General features: G+C 38.7%; 1 protein-coding gene across 1 annotated transcript in view; it reads right to left on the reverse strand.

Annotated features, from left to right (window-relative positions):
• The window catches only part of CPA3 (carboxypeptidase A3), a 30,936-nt gene extending 17,169 nt beyond the window's left edge, over positions 1-13,767 (reverse strand). Inside the window, exons 1-5 of the mRNA XM_037154300.2 lie at positions 13,700-13,767; positions 13,528-13,603; positions 10,563-10,687; positions 2,498-2,600; positions 541-642 (exon numbers count right to left, since the gene is read on the reverse strand). Coding sequence (XP_037010195.2) covers positions 541-642; positions 2,498-2,600; positions 10,563-10,687; positions 13,528-13,603; positions 13,700-13,767 — 474 coding nt within the window. The remainder of the gene's footprint in view (positions 1-540; positions 643-2,497; positions 2,601-10,562; positions 10,688-13,527; positions 13,604-13,699) is intronic.
• Positions 13,768-19,247: the final 5,480 nt, after the last annotated feature.

Genomic DNA, 19,247 nt, shown 5'->3' on the forward strand with positions numbered 1-19,247 from the left:
GAATGGATGGGAATTTAGGGTAAGAAAGGGCTTCCCAGTTAGGGGTTGTATCTGGGAGCAGTGTCTTTGGATGTACACAAATCCAACAGCAGCAGAAAGGCAGTTCTCAGCTTTCTTATAGAATGGAATCACCCATCAATGTGGGGTTGAAATGCTTCACTGACTGTTCTGGGAGCCTAGGATTCTATGTTCTTGAATTTTTCTTTTCTTCATGACATTTTAGTTAACAGTTTCACTGAATTTTAATGGACAAAAAACTGTTTTATAAACCAGAGACATCATAAACTTTTGTAACAAATATACAGGATAAGACATTTGCATCTGTCCATGGTGTCTTGACAAATGGTTTAATCAGGAACTTTCTCATTCCACTTAAAATTACCTGTCACTTCTGTTCTAGAATGGATGTCTAGAGCTTAAATATTCTCTAAAACTTAAGACATTTATTGTATCAAAATTAGCTATATGTGTTAAAAGATAACTTTAAAATTCATGTTTTTCAACAATAATATGAATCAGTAGTTCTTGAATTATTTTTACCTTGAGAACATACAGGGGATTATCTTCAACAGTAGTTCCAATTTTAATGCGAGAGATCATTTCAGGACGCTTGTGCATCATTTTTTCAGTCCAAGCAACAATCTTAAGAGTAAACTCAATATGAGAAATCATGATAAAAGAAAACTAATAAGAGACGACAGATATCTTTTTTTTTTTAGTTGAAGCACAGGCATTTTATTTTATTATTTTAATTATATTTTATTGATTACACTCTTACAGTTGTCCTGATTTTTTCCCCTTTGTCCTTCTCCACCCAGCACCCCTAACTCCCTCAGGTTATCTGCGAACCATTGTTCATGGCCACGGGTCATGCATGAAAGTTCTTTGGCTATTCCTTTTCCTATACTGTACTTTACAGCCCCACAGCTATTCTGGAATTATCTGTTTGTACTTCTTTAATCCCCTCATCTCTTCACCCATTCTCCCGACCCCTTCCCTTTTGGCAACTATCAAAATGTTCTCTGTATCTTTGGTTCTATCTCTGTTCTTGTTTGCTTAGTGTGGGTTTTTTTTTTAGAATGAACTGTGGATAGATATGTATCTATCAACCTTTTTTTTTTTGCCATTTTATTGTTCATAGTATTGATCTTACTCTTTTAAAAAAATAAGTCCCTTTAACATTTCATATAATAATGGTTTGATGATGATGAACTCCTTTAGCTTTTTCATGTCTGGGAAGCTCGTTATCTACCCTTTGATTCTAAATGATCCCTTAGCTGGGTAGAGCAATCTCGGCTGTAGGTCTGTGCTCATCTTGACTTTGAATATTTCTTGCCAATCCCTGCTAGCCTGCAAAGTTTCTTTTGAGAAATCAGCTGACAGCTTTAAGGGGACTCTCCTGCAGGTAACTAACTTCTTTTCTCTTGCTGCTTTTAAGATTCTCTTTTTATCTTTTAACTTTGGCATTTTAATCATGATGTGTTTTTGAGTGGGCCTCTTTCTGTCTAGTTTGGGATTCTCTGTGCTTCCTGGACTTGCATAGGTACTTCCTTCATCAAATTAGAAAATTTGTCTTTCACTATTTTTTCAGATAGAGTTCTAATTTCTCGCTCTTTCCCTTCTCCTTCTGTTACCCCTATGATGTAAATGTTGGACCTCTTACAGCTGTTCCAGAGGTGCCACACTACCCTCATTTTGGGGGGTTCTTATACTGCCCTCATTTTGCGAGGTTCTTTTTTCTTCTTGTTGTTCTGATTGTTTTTGTATTGGTTCCTTATGTTCTGAATCATTGATTTGATTCTCTGCTTTATCCACCCTACTGTTGTTCCCCCATAAATTGTTCCTTATTTCAATTAATGTATCCTTCATTTCTAACTACATCTTTTTTGTGCTGTTCAGGTTCTTGCTAAGTTCCTTGAGCATCCATACAAACAGTGTTTTGTAAGGGAATCAGACTGCATCTGATAGCGTGCTTATCTTCATTTCGTTTAGTTCTTTTTCTGGAGATTGGCCTGTTCTTTCATCTGGGGCTTGTTTCTTTGTCTTCTCATTTTGGTAGCCTCCCTGTGTTTGTTTCTATTAGGTGGGGCTGCTTTGACTCCAAGTCTTGGTAGTGTAGCCTAATGTAGTAGGTGTCCTCTAGGGTCCAATGGCACAGCTTTCCTTATCACCCAAACTGGGTACTCAAGGTGTGCCTATAGTGTGGGCTGAGTACACCCTCCTCTTGTATTTGAGACTTGGTTGTTGTTGGCATTTCTATGGGAGGGATTTACCCAGGCTAGTCAGGTGCAAGGACTGGCTGTGACCACTGACCACCCACTTCCACCCTCTGTGGAGGATCAGCTGTGTAGGGGCAGGATGGTGGTGCCCTGGCATGGTCTGTAGCTGTCCACTGGGCGCACTGGCCCTGAGGTTTCCTGGGTGGTGCAGGCCAAGGTCAGCTCCCACCTGTGTTTTTCCCAGGCAAGACTGGAACCACAAGCATTTTATACTGTACCTTGTCCCAGGTATTGTATTTTGCATAGCTGTGTCTGTCTGGTGTATTTTCTTTGACATCAAACTGTTTCTCAATCACTTCTTGTAGATCATGAATCAAGATTCTGTTTGACAAGGGAATGATAAAATGCACGTTTACTAGAGGAAGAAAAACGCGTTTATCTTTCATTTGCAAAATTTTCTCTTCCTTTATCTTAGATCAGGTTTTCCTGTTTCTCAGTTATTCGCTTACCATTTCCTTTAGACATGTCATGTGTCTGACTTAAGATCTTCCCATTTATCAACAGCTGTGCTGTCCAGTAGAACAGTCTATAGCCACACATGGCTATGGGATACTTAAAGTGGACTTATCTGATCATAGAGATAGTTGTACATGTGAAAGACTTCACTAATAAGTTATAATCATTACATGTTGGAATAATATTGTGGATGTGTTAGCTTAAGTAGAATATTTTGTTAAAATTACTTTTAAATTGTGGTTACTAGAATATTTAAAATCATCCATGTGTCTCTCATTCTACTGTTATTGGTTGGTAAGTGCTGCTCTGTAGTCACAATCTTTCTTCAAACACACACACATTCATAAACACACAACTCAGGTGACAGTGGATATTCTTGTACACAAATCTGCTGACTCTACCAAGGAACTTGAGTAACAAGAATAATGAGCATTTACTTAGCACTCACCATGTGTCAGTCATGCTCTAAGCAACCTATGTACATTAACTTATTTAATTTCTACATTGAGATTATTGCCCCCATTTTACAGATGAAAAAAACCTGAGATATAAAGGGCTTAAATAACTTTCCATTGTTACAGGCAAGTTAATGGCTAGGTTGGCTTGGAGTGTGACATAAGTTGCAGGAAGAATCATTGGAAAGCTAGTACTGGGGACCACAAGGTGTGTCTCTGCCCTCTTACCTATTTCATCTCAGTTTGAGTTTTATCATTTCATGACCTCACTGAATCACCTGGCTTTGAATATAACTTAATTGTAATCCATATTTGTGCCTCCAATTCTGGCGTCTGCCTGAACCTGCCTCCTCCTCACCTCTTCCCCTACCTCTCCTGTGACTTTCATATCCAACCGACTATCTAACATTTTCATGTTTACTGGGGCCCAGGTACTTCCTTACACACTTTATTTTATTACTGTTATCACCATTTACAGATGTAAATGTTGTTCCAAAATTTTAAATACAGCTTGTGTGTGGTGGACTGGGGAATTTGAATGTCAGCTTGATGTTCCAAAAATACCACTGTCATCATATATACAAATATTATTTTTCTTTGTTTTTATTGTTGATACTGTTAAAGATGCCCCCAATTCTGTCCCCAACCTTTGCTCTCCTCAACCCAGCCCGTCTGACCTTCCCTCTGGTCATAACTTCATATACAAATATTTTTGTATATTTTGTCTGTTTAGGGCTTTTCTATTTTGTCCTATTGATCTGTTTTCCTACGCTTGTCTAAACACCAAATCATAATTATAGTTTTAATACTGAATTTTAATATTTGATAAAGTCTCTCCTTATTCTTGTTTCCACATTTTTTGAGTAATTTTACCTACATTTAAAAATGTTTTGTCAGAATCACTTTAGGAATTATTAGAAAAGTGGGCTTTTGATTAGAATTGCACTAAATTATGAATAAGTTTGAGAAATTTATAATTAACATTAAAACAATATAGCTTTTTTGATACTTTAGTAAAATTTTCTATATTTTGTTTATTAATAATTTTATGAGTCTTATGAGTGGTTTTTTCCAACTAAATACATAAACTATTTATTATTTATATATTAGAAATGTTTTCATTGTACTTATCTATTAGGCACCGTATTAGTTTAAAAGCTATCCTTTTACTTCTGATTTTTTAAGTTATGTCTTTAGGATTTTCTGTGTAGTTACTCTGCAAAAAATTATACTTTCTACTTTTTTCCAATGTCTAATTTTTTCTTGTTTTATTGAGCTGACTAAGCTCTGAACCAGGGTAATAATAGTGGTTAAAGAGGATGTTCTATTTTCTTTTTCTGGTTTGAACAAGAAAACCTGTCATTTACCATTAAGTATATATAATGCTGATTGCCATTTTGAGATTAATATGGCAGTGTTTATGATCAAATTATTATTGTCCATTGATGTATGGTTGCAATTAAAATTTATTATTACATTTCATAATATGTTAAATATTATGTTGCAGCCACAGGAGATTTAGACACACTCTCACTAAAATGCCTGTGTTTCTTATTTTAGATATAATTATAAAAGCTTGTGTAACCTAGGAGTAATGCACTGGACACAGGAAAAATGATTTGTAGGAAGCAAGCATACTATCATAGGTGATAGCTGACAGTAAAAAAAAACAAAGTAGAATTGCTTAGACAGAGGACTTAGGAAACACAAGGGTCAGATGTAAATCCAAATTACCCAACATATTTTGGGAATTTAGTCCTGGAAAAGATCATTCTTTTACAGCACCATATGAAAATTTGCTTTTATAATAATAATCTTCCAGCCAAAAAAACCCTATATTTAATATACTTTATTTTATAGGGTATGGTGGCTTATAATGAAAATATCTCTGTGAAGTATTTAAAATAAAGGATTTTCTGAAATTGTACTTATCTGAACAATATCTTTATTTGGATTATCTTGATTGCCATCGACTTCATATAAAAAAGGCATTACTCTATTTTGTTGATGAAATACATGATTTTTTCTTTTTTCAGCCAAGAGTTCTATGTAGAAAGATGCTTTCTAGTTTTAAACATTTATTGTAGTCATTTAGGACAGTATCATGCACTCTTTCACTTCCATAAATCCCATCAAGTAAGGAAGCAGGAATCCAGGGAAGAGGCTCTGTGAACCAGATAAACTGGGGTTCCAAGCCTATTAGGCTACTTAATACTGAATGTGGTCTTGGGAAGGTTAACTATTTCTCTGACTCTCAGTTCACTCGCTTTAATGACAGCACCAAATATACCAGCTGGGATTGTGGTAAGGATGAAATTAAGTGAAATGTGAGAGGTACCTGGCATTCCCTAAGCACCCGGTGAACTTCAGTGTGATAGTGAAAATGAGTCATGAAACTGACAACCACCTCCCAGTTTTAAAATGTCTTTTAAAGCAGGCTTAGAAGGTCTGTATTCATTTGACTCCGGTTTCTTCAATTTCTCACAATAATGAACTGTGACACTGAAGCACCCACTCTACTTGTCACTTTCTCCTTGCTGATTGACTGACTGATCTGAGTTTGGAGGCAGAACTTAAATGAGGTACACTCCTAATTAGGGTTTATTTAGCACATGAGACCAAGTACTGCTCATGCATATTGATTCCCATTAACAGCACTGACAAGCACATTATTATGCACATTATGTGTAACTCACTGTTTGCTTGGCTTTTGACTTATGATAAACCTGGGATTTCTGAGAAAAAAAATGATGAAAATTTTGGAATCAGCCGGGACATCTCACACTAAAACTCACACAAAGGCCTGAGAAGGTTGGAAATTATATCTGGGGTGGTAACTGCCTACATAATGAATTATTTTAAGTCAGGAAGAGGGCATGTGGAGTTTTCTCTACCTGCATTAATAGAAGCAGAAGAAATAGGCCAAAGAGAAATTTTATGGTCCCAAAGGTTGATTTGTAACATAAGACAGTATTAATTAATCACAGGAAGCCCATACCTAATAACAGTTTTAGACTTGCACATATCAGTTTAGCTCTTGTGGTAACAGCAGCAAAAGAAAATTGGGTGAGCTGAAATGCGACCTTTCCACAAAGGCAGCTGCACGTGGACATCAGAACAATGCCAGACTGTTGCTGATAAGGACTAAAAATTGAGCCTAAGGCTGAAAATTAAGAACCGGGGCCAGATGTTATTTTCACGAGCTCCTCCAATAACCAGCAGCCAGGCTTAGGCAGATGAAACAAATTACTTGCTCTTAAATATTACTTTAGCACTCCAATAATTATTTAATTTATTAAAATATTTCTAAATGTAGGTGGAAAGGTTTAATGATGTGAGTGGCTAATGTTTATCCAGTCTTTCTTATGTGCTGGGAACTGGGTTCGCCATGGCATTTACATTTTACCTTTTAATCTTGACTTCAACACTGTTAATTTGCTACCATTATAACCCCCACCTTTATACAGGTTATGTAGATTTACTAAATTCTCACAACTGGTAGAATACAGAAGTTGGGGTTTGAAGCGAGAGAGGGCCGACCTCTAGCTGTGAAATGTCGCACAATCGTGCCTCGGTTACAAGCAGTGACAGCCCTGAACGAGGCCGCCAGACCTGCGGTTTTCTTAGCTGACTGAGAAATGTTTGCCCACTTGACATTACTCTTGGAGTAATGTTACGGTAATCTCCCATTATTCACACTTCCCCTCTCCAAGGTTTCAGTTACCTGTGGTCCAAAAATATTAGGTGGAAAATTCCAGAAATAAACAGTTCATAAGTTCTAAACTGGATGCCTTTCTGAGTACTCCTCACTGCATCTCCTCATACAGACATTTTATCAACTCACGTCATCACAGGAAGAAGGGTGAGTACAGAACAATAAGATATTTTGAGAAAGAGAGACCACATCCACATAACTTATCATAGTATGTTGTTATAATTGTTCTATTTTATTATTAGTTATTGTTAGTGTCTTATGGTGCTTAATTTATAAATTAAACTTTATCATAGGCATGTTTGTATCGGTAAAAACAGTCCGTGTGTGCCTGTGTGTATACCAACAGGGGGGGAGCATGTTCCAGGGAGGCGGAGTCATTGTTATGTGCCTTAAAAGCCCCACCCTGGGCTTTTGCCCACATTTCGGTAGGACAGGGTCTACCTAAAAGCATGACTTCAGGTTTCCAGGAGATCCCACTCATCCCAAGTAGCTTCCTAATTGGGTTGCCATGTATCAAACTGGGGCACTTTCTGACGTGGATTTCCCCACATCTGAGGCATATCCAATGTTGGACAATAAACTATATGGCATTAATTTATTCTCCGGGAGGGACAGGGAGCATCTGCTGATAGCCTCTAGTTATCCTCTGTTGTACAGTGTGTGTGAGCGTGCATGCATGATTGTGTAAGCACAAGTAAGTGGTCTTTCCTCCACCTGATTTAATAGGAGTAAAGGAGCCAGGCAAAGAGTGATTCTGTAGTCCCAGTCAATATTCATGAAACCCCTGTGAAACACCGTAAAGTAAAATACTTATTTTATAGGACTCTGTATATACTTGGAACGTGAACATGTGTCTGACTGAACATCATCAGATACTTAGACATTAATGCGAAGTGGTGATGATTGCTATGTCAGCTTGGTGTAAATATCCTTTGCATTTCCCACATAGTCTTTTGTGCATCTGAACAAGATTTTACTTAATTGTATTATTTGAATTTCACTGTTATATTAATAGTGAACTACTCCTTATCTTATAATTTTAACTTTAGATGAAAGAAAGGATAACCTAAAATGTCTCTAAAATACAAAAAATAGTAAAAACACTACAGTTTTTAACTGCTGAATCTAAATATGGTATCTACACCTTTAGGCTCTGTTGAATAGATATATTTTCTTTTATGCATTTTTTCATCAGTCTGTTCAGGTTTGTTAGTATGTACACATTATTTGGGTTATTTGGGTTATTTTTGGTTTGGCCTTATATGATTTTGTAAAAGTGTAAATAAAAATGGAGCAAACATGCTGCTTTAAAATCAAATCTTAGTAATTTAATTTTCTGAAAATTTAAAAATCACACACAGATGCTTTAAACTAAATAGTGGTTTATCTGCACTGTCTAATGAAGGCTGTCGAAGTAAATCATTGTGTCAAACCAGCCTCATAATGTGGTTTTACTCAGACTGATGCCTGGGTCCAGCCAGATGTTTCTGTTCTTAGAATCCTCTTCTGTGACTGACTGACACCAAGTAACACATATAATTAATATGCAAATAAAATTATCTATATAATTAGTACTTGGAGACAAGATTTTAAGTAGTTCTCATCTGCAGAGATCACTTTACATATTTATATTTCTGAGTAAGGTAACTATCTAATTATGTGGCTTTCCTACAACTGTAGCTAATTTGGACCAATTTCTAGAAATCATGTCCTAATTAGATAAAACTAATTTTTATAGGTAGTTTAACACTTTGGTTCTTGATGTGCATAGCAAGTAATGATGATGGCATAAGACAAATTGAAAAATGCACTATTTATGAGCATCTGAATTTAGATAATTAGACTTCTGTTTGAAGTCAGGCTAGGAGAGGCCAATAGCGGACCGTAGAAGAGAAAGGGAGGATGTGAGCAATTTGGTAAAATGGAGGTGTGTCAGCAACCTGCCCAGGTGTCTTCTGTCACAGTGATTTATTCCACTATCCACACTCATGCCAAGCAACTAGCTTTTTATCTACATTACCAAGATATTAAGGAAAACATAATACTTCATTTTTACCCTGCTGGTCAAACCAAATTATACAAGATTGACTAGCTAAAATTTATTTTAGCTCAGGCTGGATACTGTGTAAGAATTAGATGATCATAGGAATCCAACTCAGGTCTGTACTAATGAAGCAAACTGAAGAGTGTAGTAACTGACACACACATTTGAGAAGCCTGGCTGTGAAGTGAATCAAGAGACACAGTCACTAGGGGGTAGGTATAGGGTGGAGAGGTGCTGTCTTTTAGATAAAAGAAGTCATCTGTACCTTAGCGTAGTACACTACCTAATTCCTGTGATCTTGGAGGTATATTTTAGAAAGTGTCTTTTCTAATTCAATGCTGCAATTTATTAAAAAAAAATAGAAAAACACATGTTGATATATTATTTAAAAGGAGTTAAATGTTGGTATAAATTAATTTTGAATACATTTTCCTCACTTATTAGCTTCATTGGTTTCACAACCCTCTTGAAACAACAGCAGAAACAGAGATAAACAACTTTTTACATTATTTACCTACTACTTTTTAAGCTATTAAGCCACCAAGAAGAATTTTTTAACTTGTTTTACATATGTTTTTCCTTAATTTCAGTAGGGTTCATATTTATTGAGGATATTGAAGGAATATTACACATGTTACCAAGTCAAGATGAGCAGCAAAAAATCCACTCTGCAACAGATTATAAAATCTTTGTCTCGGCTGGAAGAAGAGGCCTTTTGAGTGACAGCCCTAAGTAAGGTAGCAGGGGCATGAAATACCGAGTCAGAAAGAAAGAACTAGTGCTTAGCAGTGTTTTGAGTGGTGAGGATCTCAATGAAGGGGATTCCTGGGATGCCAAGGGCTGGGGAAGTTAAAATGGGACTGCTCTTAATCACTAAATATTTGAAAGTATAAAAACACATTTCATTGTGTTCATTTGTAATATTCATTGCTGGGCTCCCTTCTTGTTCACTGCCCCCAGGCCCAGACAGTGCATGACTCATGGCTGGTGATCAATATGCTCTAATTTCCCCTTATTTTTCTATGGGATCACAATGACTCATTTTGGCCTCTTTGGCCATTCAAAAATTCTCTCTTCTTGGATTTGTCTTATTCTATTGCATTGCTTTTGCTTCTCCGAGGAGGAAGTTTTTCATAAAAAATTATTTATTTACTATATATTCTATATTCCCTCTGACAAACGAGATGAACACTATTATTTGGTTCTCCTTTTGTGTATCAGAAAAATTCACATATAAAAATGTGGTGCTGGTGATCACCAGCAGTGTCTGGGCTCTGGGTGACTGCCTGTTGAGGTGGTGTGGTGAGTGTGCCTGAAGCATCCTTGTCTGCTCACATGCACTGTGTCCTCACTAGGGGCTGGTTTGGAGGTGGCAGATATAGATCATTGCCATTCTTGCAGATCAGAGCAAACAGCAGGTGGAAGTTGTGGGGCCAGGTGTGATTTAATGGCCTCTATAGTCAGGGCTCAGTAGTCTGTTTGGAAGTAACTGTAAGTTTTATGTCATAGATACAATTTTTATTTTTTCCCCAATTAAAAAATAGTACTTCCCTTTCAAGTTGCCCTGAACTTTGCATATCCAACACATTTGAATATTGAATAATAGGACTTACTCATAGTGCATTTTGTTTTGATCCAAGGCAAACTGGAGGGACTGGGATTCCTTTTCACTGACTCGGAAGTCCACTGTCATGTTAGCAGCCACATGGTGGCTGGCGTCTGGGTACCAGAAGTCGAGCTGCAGAAACGAGTTCAAACAGTTGTTTGTTAGCTCGCCCAAAACATTTATTAAGAAATGACTGTATGTCATACACCATGAAAGGAATTTGGGTGCAATATGACTAAGGTGTGGACCCTTTTCTTAACAAGCTTATGAAATTTTTGCAAATACCGCATATTTAATATCTGATGAATATGACAGAGTGAGGAAAAAACCATTTGTGCCAGTCAGTTTTACAGGACAGGGTACCTATAAATACAGAAAGAATGAGCAGCTTTGGGTTAATTTGTTTGGTTCCACCATTTTGGGCTTGATGGGGGTGTTCCATAATTGATTTAGCCACAGCATCTGTATCTAATTGGGAATATAGATTAAATATATGGTTCCCCATTATCCTTCTCAGTTCAAACCTCAAAACCAAATGTCTCTGTAAACTCTGAAATTCCTGGAAGTTCCAAAAGAAGGCATAATCTTTAGTATTGTAATTTCTCTAGTAGTATGCCATTGGGCAAATTACTAAAGCTCTTTGAGTTTCAGTTTGCTGTTTGCTTCCCTAAAAAATAAGACCAATAGGACTCCGCTTGGATATTGTGAAGATTGTGAAATGGTTTGAGGTCTGAGATGTGCAGGTTTTCAACAGCTGCTGATTTCCTTCCCTTTCTCTTCCCCGGGCTAAGAATTTCAGAAATTTGGTGAATGGGCCCAGTAGGACAGCATTCAGATTAAGACAACTTTGAGGAGATTCCAATTTGTGTTGTTCTTCTCATACTCAGTTATGAAACCTAATGAAGTACAACTCTCCAACCTGGGCGGTGTGAAGGAAATGCCCAATTTCTACCCATTACATTGGGCCTGTGGGCACATCTAAGTCTGCCTGGCTCTTTCGAAGTTGAATCCCACTGCACCTTTCAGTTAATCATTATGAGACTGCTATGAGTTAATATTTATTGGTTTGTTTTGATCAAAAAGCTACAGATGAGCTGGACATGTGAGGGATGTAAAGGTGATGTAAAGGTGAGTTAGGCAGGGCCACTTAACCATAATGGCAGTTTCTCTGTCTGAACAGGGTAATGTGTCACAAGGCCTAGGGCTCAGTGACCTTTCATGAGCCCTTTTTAAGCATCAGGCACAGAGCTGGGTGTCACCACTATGGGGACTAATAAAAGACTTGGGAGAAACAAGATGTTTTGCAGGAGAGGCATCACATGCTGACTAACACCAGGGAGAAGCACAGGTGCATTGGTGCTGCATGAGAAGCAATCCCAGCTGGGCCATGAGAGTTGGTGGACAGAGAAGACTTCCTGCAGGAGACACAGCCTGAGCTGGGTCTTGAAGAAGGAGAGTTAGCCAAGTCAAAGAGTAAACATTCCTCCTGAGCAAAGCTGTGTTGGGCCACAGTGGGTGAGTTGATGGTGTTCACGGGGTTTTAGAGAAAGATAGGTGGGGAGGAGGATACTACAGAGGCTGACAGTCTGGCAGATCTTAAGACTTTGATACACTAGTACCAATAGAAAGTGCTTCTTCATTGCTTACTGTGACCAGGCCTGCTGCTCACCACTCCCCAAATAGTAGCTTGTTTAGTCTTTAAAACAACTTTAGAAAATAAGTATGATTATTATCCCATTTGATGGAGGAGGAAATTGAGATCCAGAGAGGTTAAGTAACTTGCCTAAGCCAAATAGCTGGGTTGGAATCTGTGAAGACCATTCTCTGTCTGTAATCGGCTGCCTCTCATGAAAAAGCTTCACGTGGAGGAATGCAATCATCAAGTTTTAGAGAGGGCAATCAGTTGTGGTGTGGACTGACTTTGTGGGAGGAAGGACTAGGACCCTGAATACTAGTTAAGTTGTTACTAAAATTGTCCCAGTAAGAGGTAGAGCCAGTGCAAACTTGGCAGTAGCCTTGAAATGAAGAGAAAAGAATGGATTTGAAAAACACTTGGGAATTAGAATAGGTGGAACTTTGATGGATTTGAGGTGGAGATAAGGTTGCGTTAGACTAGAATAAATCCCAGATTTGGTTCTGGGTTTAAATCTGATGTATCATCTTGATTATTGAATTTACTGTCTTTGAACTTCAATTCTGTTTTAAATGGGTTAAGTCAGGGGTGTCAAACTCATTTATTTGCACAGGGGCCACATCAGCCTCATGGTTGCCTTCAAAGGGCTGAAATAATATTAGGACTGTATAGATGTAACTACTCCTTAATTGTTAAGGAGCTGAAATTACACTCAGCCCTTTGAAAGCAACTGCAAGGCTGATGTGCCCCTGGTGCAAATGAATTTGACACCCCTGGGTTAAGTTATGACACTGACACTGAAAATCTGTTGGAGAATTTGAAAGGATGTCTGCAAGGTGGCTGGCACATGCACCTTTGTATGGGAGCAGCTGAAAAAATGATAAAATGATTGTTCACCCGGTGTATTTAAAAGACTGATCAAACCTGGAGAATTTCCTTTCAAAATGGACCTGCTCTTGGAAAGGAAAAGGTCACATCTTGGTCCTTAATGTTCTCAGTTAATACTTTAAGAAGAAATGATGCCATGGGTAAAGACCAGGGTGGGAGTGAACACTGTGGAGTGGGCAAGGAGGGAAATGAGGCCCCAGTAAAGGTCAGGAACATCCCCTTATTTCACAATTTCAGCTACAAAAAGCACTTGTTTACCACGCTTTTGGGAGGAAAAGTGGGAGTGATAATTTGGAGAAAAACAAAAACAAGAAGCATTTACAATGGGCTAAATTATCCAAGCAGCTTCTGCCACTTCCCTTTATCTTTGTCTTTGGACATTACACATAAAATAAAAAAGAAGCAGCTTTTAGAGAATAGAAAAGATAAAATATCTCCCTAAATGCTTTACCTTGTTGGTTTTGGCCAAGTCCTTGATGATGTTTGCTTGGTTTTCATCCTGGGGCTTTACACGGAACACCTTCTCCCTTTATGAATGCAAGAGATGCAAAATATGAACTGTAAAGAGTATTCCCTGATCCTCTTCCCACACAGAGACTGCCACACAGGGTGGTGAGACTTACCTGTCAAAGCGGACAGGAGCAACCGCCAGGGTGGTGGCGATCAAACCCACCAGCAAGATGAACTGCATGGTTCTTGCTGGCCTACCCCCAGATCCTCTGCCAGTTTTATGCCTCAGCTCTTATCTGGAGGAGCAGCTGACTTCCTCTTAGGGTTCTGGATGAAATGTCCCTCTACCCGTGCACCCCGCCATGTTTTCCAGTCCAGGGGAGAGAGGTGGGGTAGCAACATTAACACTAAAGGCCATATTACTCATTTATATTTTATAATAGGGAATTCCCATTTTACAGGTGGGATGGGAGGCAGATTCCTCTTTTTAAAAGAAAATTTATTTTAATTGTTGTTCAAGTATAGTTTTATGCCTTTTACTCCCATCCTAGCCCACGCACTGAACCCTCCCCACCTTCCCTCCCATTTCCATCCTCCCTAGTTTTTGTCCATGTGTCCTTTATACTTGTTCCTGTAAACCCTCCCCTTTCCCCCTAATATTTCTTCCCCTCTTCCCTCTGGGCACTGTCAGCCTGTTCTCTATTTCAGTGTCTTTGGTTATATTTTGCTTGCTTGTTTGTTTTGTTGTTTAGGTTCCTGTTAAAGGTGATCATATGGTATTTGTCTTTCAGGCAGATTCCTGTTTAAACAAATAACTTGCCTAAGGTAACAGAGCTAGTATGATCACAGAGCTGGCATTGAACCCAGTTCTTTGTTCTAAAATACTGCTCTACCATGTGTTTGAATTGAATGATGGAAGGAATCAGTTTAAATTTGCATTTGGAGCCTGCAATTTGAGATGCATTTGAGTATCTGGCCCCTGAACCTTGCTGGGTGGTCCTTAATAACAATGTTTTTTTAAAGATTTTATTTATTTATTTTTAGAGAGAAGGGAAGGGAGGGAGAAAGAGAGAGAGAAATGTTGACACGGCCACGCCCAAACCAGGGCCCCAGCCCTGTCCCCTTGGAAAGGAAACCGGCCCCCCACCCAAGACAAAAAAAAAAAAAAAAAAAAAAAAGATTTTATTTATTTATTTTCAGAGAGAGGGGAAAGGATGGAAAAAGACAGGGAGAGAAATAATGATTCGTGAGAGATAGGTTGATCAGTTGCCTCTTGCACACCCCCAATTAGGGACCTGGCCCTCAACCCAGGCATGTGCCTTGGCAGGAATCAAACCAGTGACCCTTCGGTTTGCAGGCCAGCACTCAATCTACTGAGCCACACCAGCCAGGACAGAATATTTTAAATTTATTGAAATATTATAAGTAATCTAGAGAACATTGATACGTTCACCATCTAGACTTTCTGGTGGTAATACTTTTGCCATATTTGTTCTGTACCTCTCTTTGTAAAGAAGTAAGCATTATGGAAAGAGCTAAAGCATCCACTTCCCCACTCCTTTCCCATCTCCCTCTCTGTTCTCAGAGGCAGTGCCTGTGCCTAAAGCAGTGAGGACTCAGGGAGGCAGGATAACATGGTCGCTCAGACGTTGTCTGTTGGCTGCTATCTTCAGGATCTGGGCGGGGCAGGTGCCCCCAAATGCTTTTATGAAAGTCAAATTAATGAATATCGCTTATAGGCCATTTTAAATTGTTTCTTGGGGGAGGGCCTTTCGTTTTGAATACAGCTCAGTTAATTATGGGTTATTTGGGAGACAACACACCTTTACCCAGAATCATGGGTAATCTGATAGCGTGAGTGAATTGATCTAATCAGAGAAGTTATTAGAATTGCCCTTTAAAAATTCCTCCTTACATTGACAGATATATAGGTGGTTGTATATGAAACTTCTTAGAGTCATGGTTGCCTGTTTTCATGATCAAAATAATATTTGGGGGGAGATTATAGGTTATAAGTAGCAGCCATAGTTTATTTCTCTTATCTGATAGGTGTGTGATATAATGTATGACTTTCCTTTATTCCTTCAAAGGTCCCCTAGCCCCAGCCCTGCAGGTAAGGAAGAAGAGGGTTTTACAAATGGTTTCATATTCTCGACATTGGACAAGCTCATCAGCACTAGAAACTCCCAGACCAAATGCTTATTCTATTGTTTCTAAGTGTATGTTTCACAGGGTTGCAGAGAAAAAGAAAGAGCTTGACTTTGGACTTAGACAGATATAACCTCAGAGTAGCTCCCAAACACTGGCTACTTTACCTTGAGCTAGCTGCCTAGTCATTCTGGGCCTTGGTTTTCTCATCTGTAAAATGGGGGTGCAAATGCACCTCTAAAAAGTAGCTGTGAGGACTACATGAGGTAGCACACGTAAGGGACTTGCTAAAAAGCATGCTGTGACCTCTAGGTAGTTGACGAAATTGTCAGATTCTGTAAACCAACTCACACTGGCCACTGGCAGGTTGCACAACTGACGAGTGTCAGCATGGGGTGCATGGCAGACTAAAATGTGTGCTGTGACCTTTGAAGGCGACTGATACCTCTCTCTATTTGTGTCACTGTGGGCTACCTTAAAAATTTTTATGTAATAACTTTGCTGTTTAGAAATATATTTTCTGATTCTAAAATGCCCATTGAAAATAATTTAGCAAAATATAGGAAAGTTAGAAGAAGACAACAGAAAAATCCATGAATTCTAACATTCTGATATATTTCTTGAATCCTTTGTGTGTGTGACCAGTTTTAAAACTGTGTAGAAAAGACTTCGGTATCTTTTTTTAGGTCAAGTAGGAAGGACACCTCTATTTTATTTTGGGACCTGGGTAAATATTTTAAGGATCCTGATATCTCTCAGAATAAGACTCAATGATAAATAAATCTTTGACTTGTTAATGTCTGTTACATATTGACAGTTCCCTGTTTTTGGAGTAAGACATAGACATGTGATGCTTTTAAGACCTCTCACTTCTCCCCAATCTATTTAGCCTCTGAAGAATTGTACAGTAGATGGAGTACAGAGTACACTGACGCTTTTTTTCAGAACAGGTCAGAGATTTTTGACGAGCACAGTTCAATACAGCTTTATATGACTGCAGCAAGATCCATAAAAGGTCTGGGCATGTGTATGGACTGGGCAAGTTTTGGGCACCGTATCATTTCAGGATTGACTGTATAAGACAACATGTTTCATAGGTTCAATTAATCACTTTTAAAAGAGATTTAAAGTTGAAGCTTCACATACCATTAATTTTCCATCTTCCTGGATCTTTGTACTCCTAGGATTTTTTAGTAGTATATATCTAACCATGATTTAAAATATCACTTTATTTTAAACTATGCTTTTCTGCATATTTTCCAGGCCATATTCTTATAAGAAAAACATCCTAGAAAATGGAAGTCAGAATTCTCTTGTAATTTATTAAAATCTTTCAAATACTTTTCTGACTTTAAATCCAATCCAATACACCCCAGAAATACCTTTAGATATTTCATAAAGGATACAGTGAAAGAAAAATTTGTTACCTTTAATTGTGAGTGTTGGATTCATAACATTGAAGCAAAGCTGCCTTGCAAAATACTGCAGAGAATCTTGCCCTCAGTCGTTGTAGCCAAGGTAGCATCTCTGGACAAAGGCCTGGGTGTGTGATTCAGGCAGTGTCAGACTTCAGGGGACAGTGACTGCCTGCTCACATGAGATGACCCAAGAGGATCATCAAGACCGCATCTGGCGCCCAAATAACCTCATTAACTGTCATGATTACTCCTTCTCTTCCGTCTAGGCCTGAAATTCTCTCCCACCAGTTTGTATAGTTAGTTGAAAAAAGCAGATAAACACATGGAATGTGGTCCTAGGTGTGTAGAACTTCTATAATCCAGTCTGGAAAACCAGTCTTGTTATTGTATAGCCAAATCATTGGAGAAAAGAGAGATTCAGCGGGCCATTCCTGTGTTGTTGGTTAATTGCTGCTTTGAGGGAGAGGAGAATGTGGAACTGAAGGAAGGGCTCAGAGCCCACCCTGAGCTCTAGGGCTGGGAGTAAGTTAAGGAAGGGAGGAGAAGAGATGCCCTAACAGCCTGAGGTTCCCGAGGGGGCAGGTTTGGGCTGGTGCCCTCGGCAGGCTCTGGTCAGCTGGGCAGGAGGGCATATGGCACCACTGCATTGGGAAGGATACAGTGGACTTTTCTGGTTTTTTTTTTTTTTTAACTTTAGCTCAGGCAAGTGGCACTCTTAGCCAGTTAGCTGACACTCTCAGCTAGTTGGCAACAGATATAGCAAAAATGTCCCAGTGCAGGAAATCTCAGACACATGGGATTGTAAGTGAGAGTATTTGTGTATTTGCTCACCCAGTTCTTATTTTTCTTCTTAAAAATTCCTTGTAATTTTACTTTTTAATATTTTAGTTCTTTTTAAAAAAATTTTTAGAGGGGAAGGGAAAGAGAAAGAGAGGGAGAGAAACATCGATGTGTGGTTGCCTCTCACGTGGCCCCCACTGGGGACCTGGCCCGCAACCCAGGCATGTGCCCTGACTGGGAATTGAACCATGACCCTTTGGTTCACAGCCCGAGCTCAATCCACTGAGCTACACCAGCCAGGGCAAAATTCCTTGTAATTTTAGAAAAGCCCATTCATATTCCTAATTTCTATTTCAAAGCATTCAATTTAGGGACTTTGGAAAGTTCGTCATGTTTTACTCACGTAACTTATGAACTTTGGGTCACAGCATCCCTTATTTAGGGGTTGGCGTTATCTGCGAGAGGCACGTAAGGGAATGTGCTGTGGGACTGTCTATGAACTGGAAGGTACACCTCCAGCAGGAAAACTTCACCCAGGGAGCTACAGTAGCCTTCCAATTCACAGCATGGATATAACTTAAATTGGAATGGGGGAAAGATAGTTTAGCTAAATTACATCTGTTTTTTTAAATTGCCAGCAATACTGCTTAAGCATTTATGGGGATTTCTTTTGCCCTTAAGATGTCTCTTTTTATCTTCCTATTTAAATAATATATTACTAAATTATGCTGGTATTTGCTTGACAAGTGGTAGCAGCTTCACTGCTACCATCTAGTGGACAATTAATGCATTAATCATTCTTCAGCTTGACAACTTCTAAACAAACCACTGGTACTTCAAAGGATTCTTTTTGGTTTTGTTTTGTGTCACATACTATCATTTTTAATTACTTTTTTATTGAGGCAATGTTGGTTAATAACATTATGTAAATTTCAGGGGTACAACATTATAAGTCAATATTTGTATACTCTATTGCTTGCTCTTTTTCCCCCCTATGGTTTTTTCTTTTCTTTTTTTAAAATTCTTACCTGAAGACATGCTTATTGTTTTAGAAAGAGGGAAAGAGCGAGGGAGAGAAACACTGATGAAAGAGGGAAACATCAGTGGTTTCCTCTAGCACGTGCCCTGACCTGGGATCGAACCCACAACCTAGGTATGTGTCCTGAGTGGGAATAGAACGTATGACCTTTTGGTTCACGGGATGGTGCTCCAGCCAACGGAGCCACACTGGCCAGGGCTATTGTGTGCTCTTTTGATGCTGAGCACAAAGTAGAATTTTTATTTTGAACAGAGCACTGTCATAGATACTTTAACATACTTTGCTAGATGTCGAACTTTATTTTACTTGAATCTGCATAGAAATCAATAAGCTAAT

This window comes from Artibeus jamaicensis, unplaced genomic scaffold (assembly GCF_021234435.1).
Source record: "Artibeus jamaicensis isolate MK-2021 breed Jamaican fruit bat unplaced genomic scaffold, CSHL_Jam_final contig_466, whole genome shotgun sequence".
Lineage (NCBI taxonomy): Eukaryota > Metazoa > Chordata > Mammalia > Chiroptera > Phyllostomidae > Artibeus > Artibeus jamaicensis.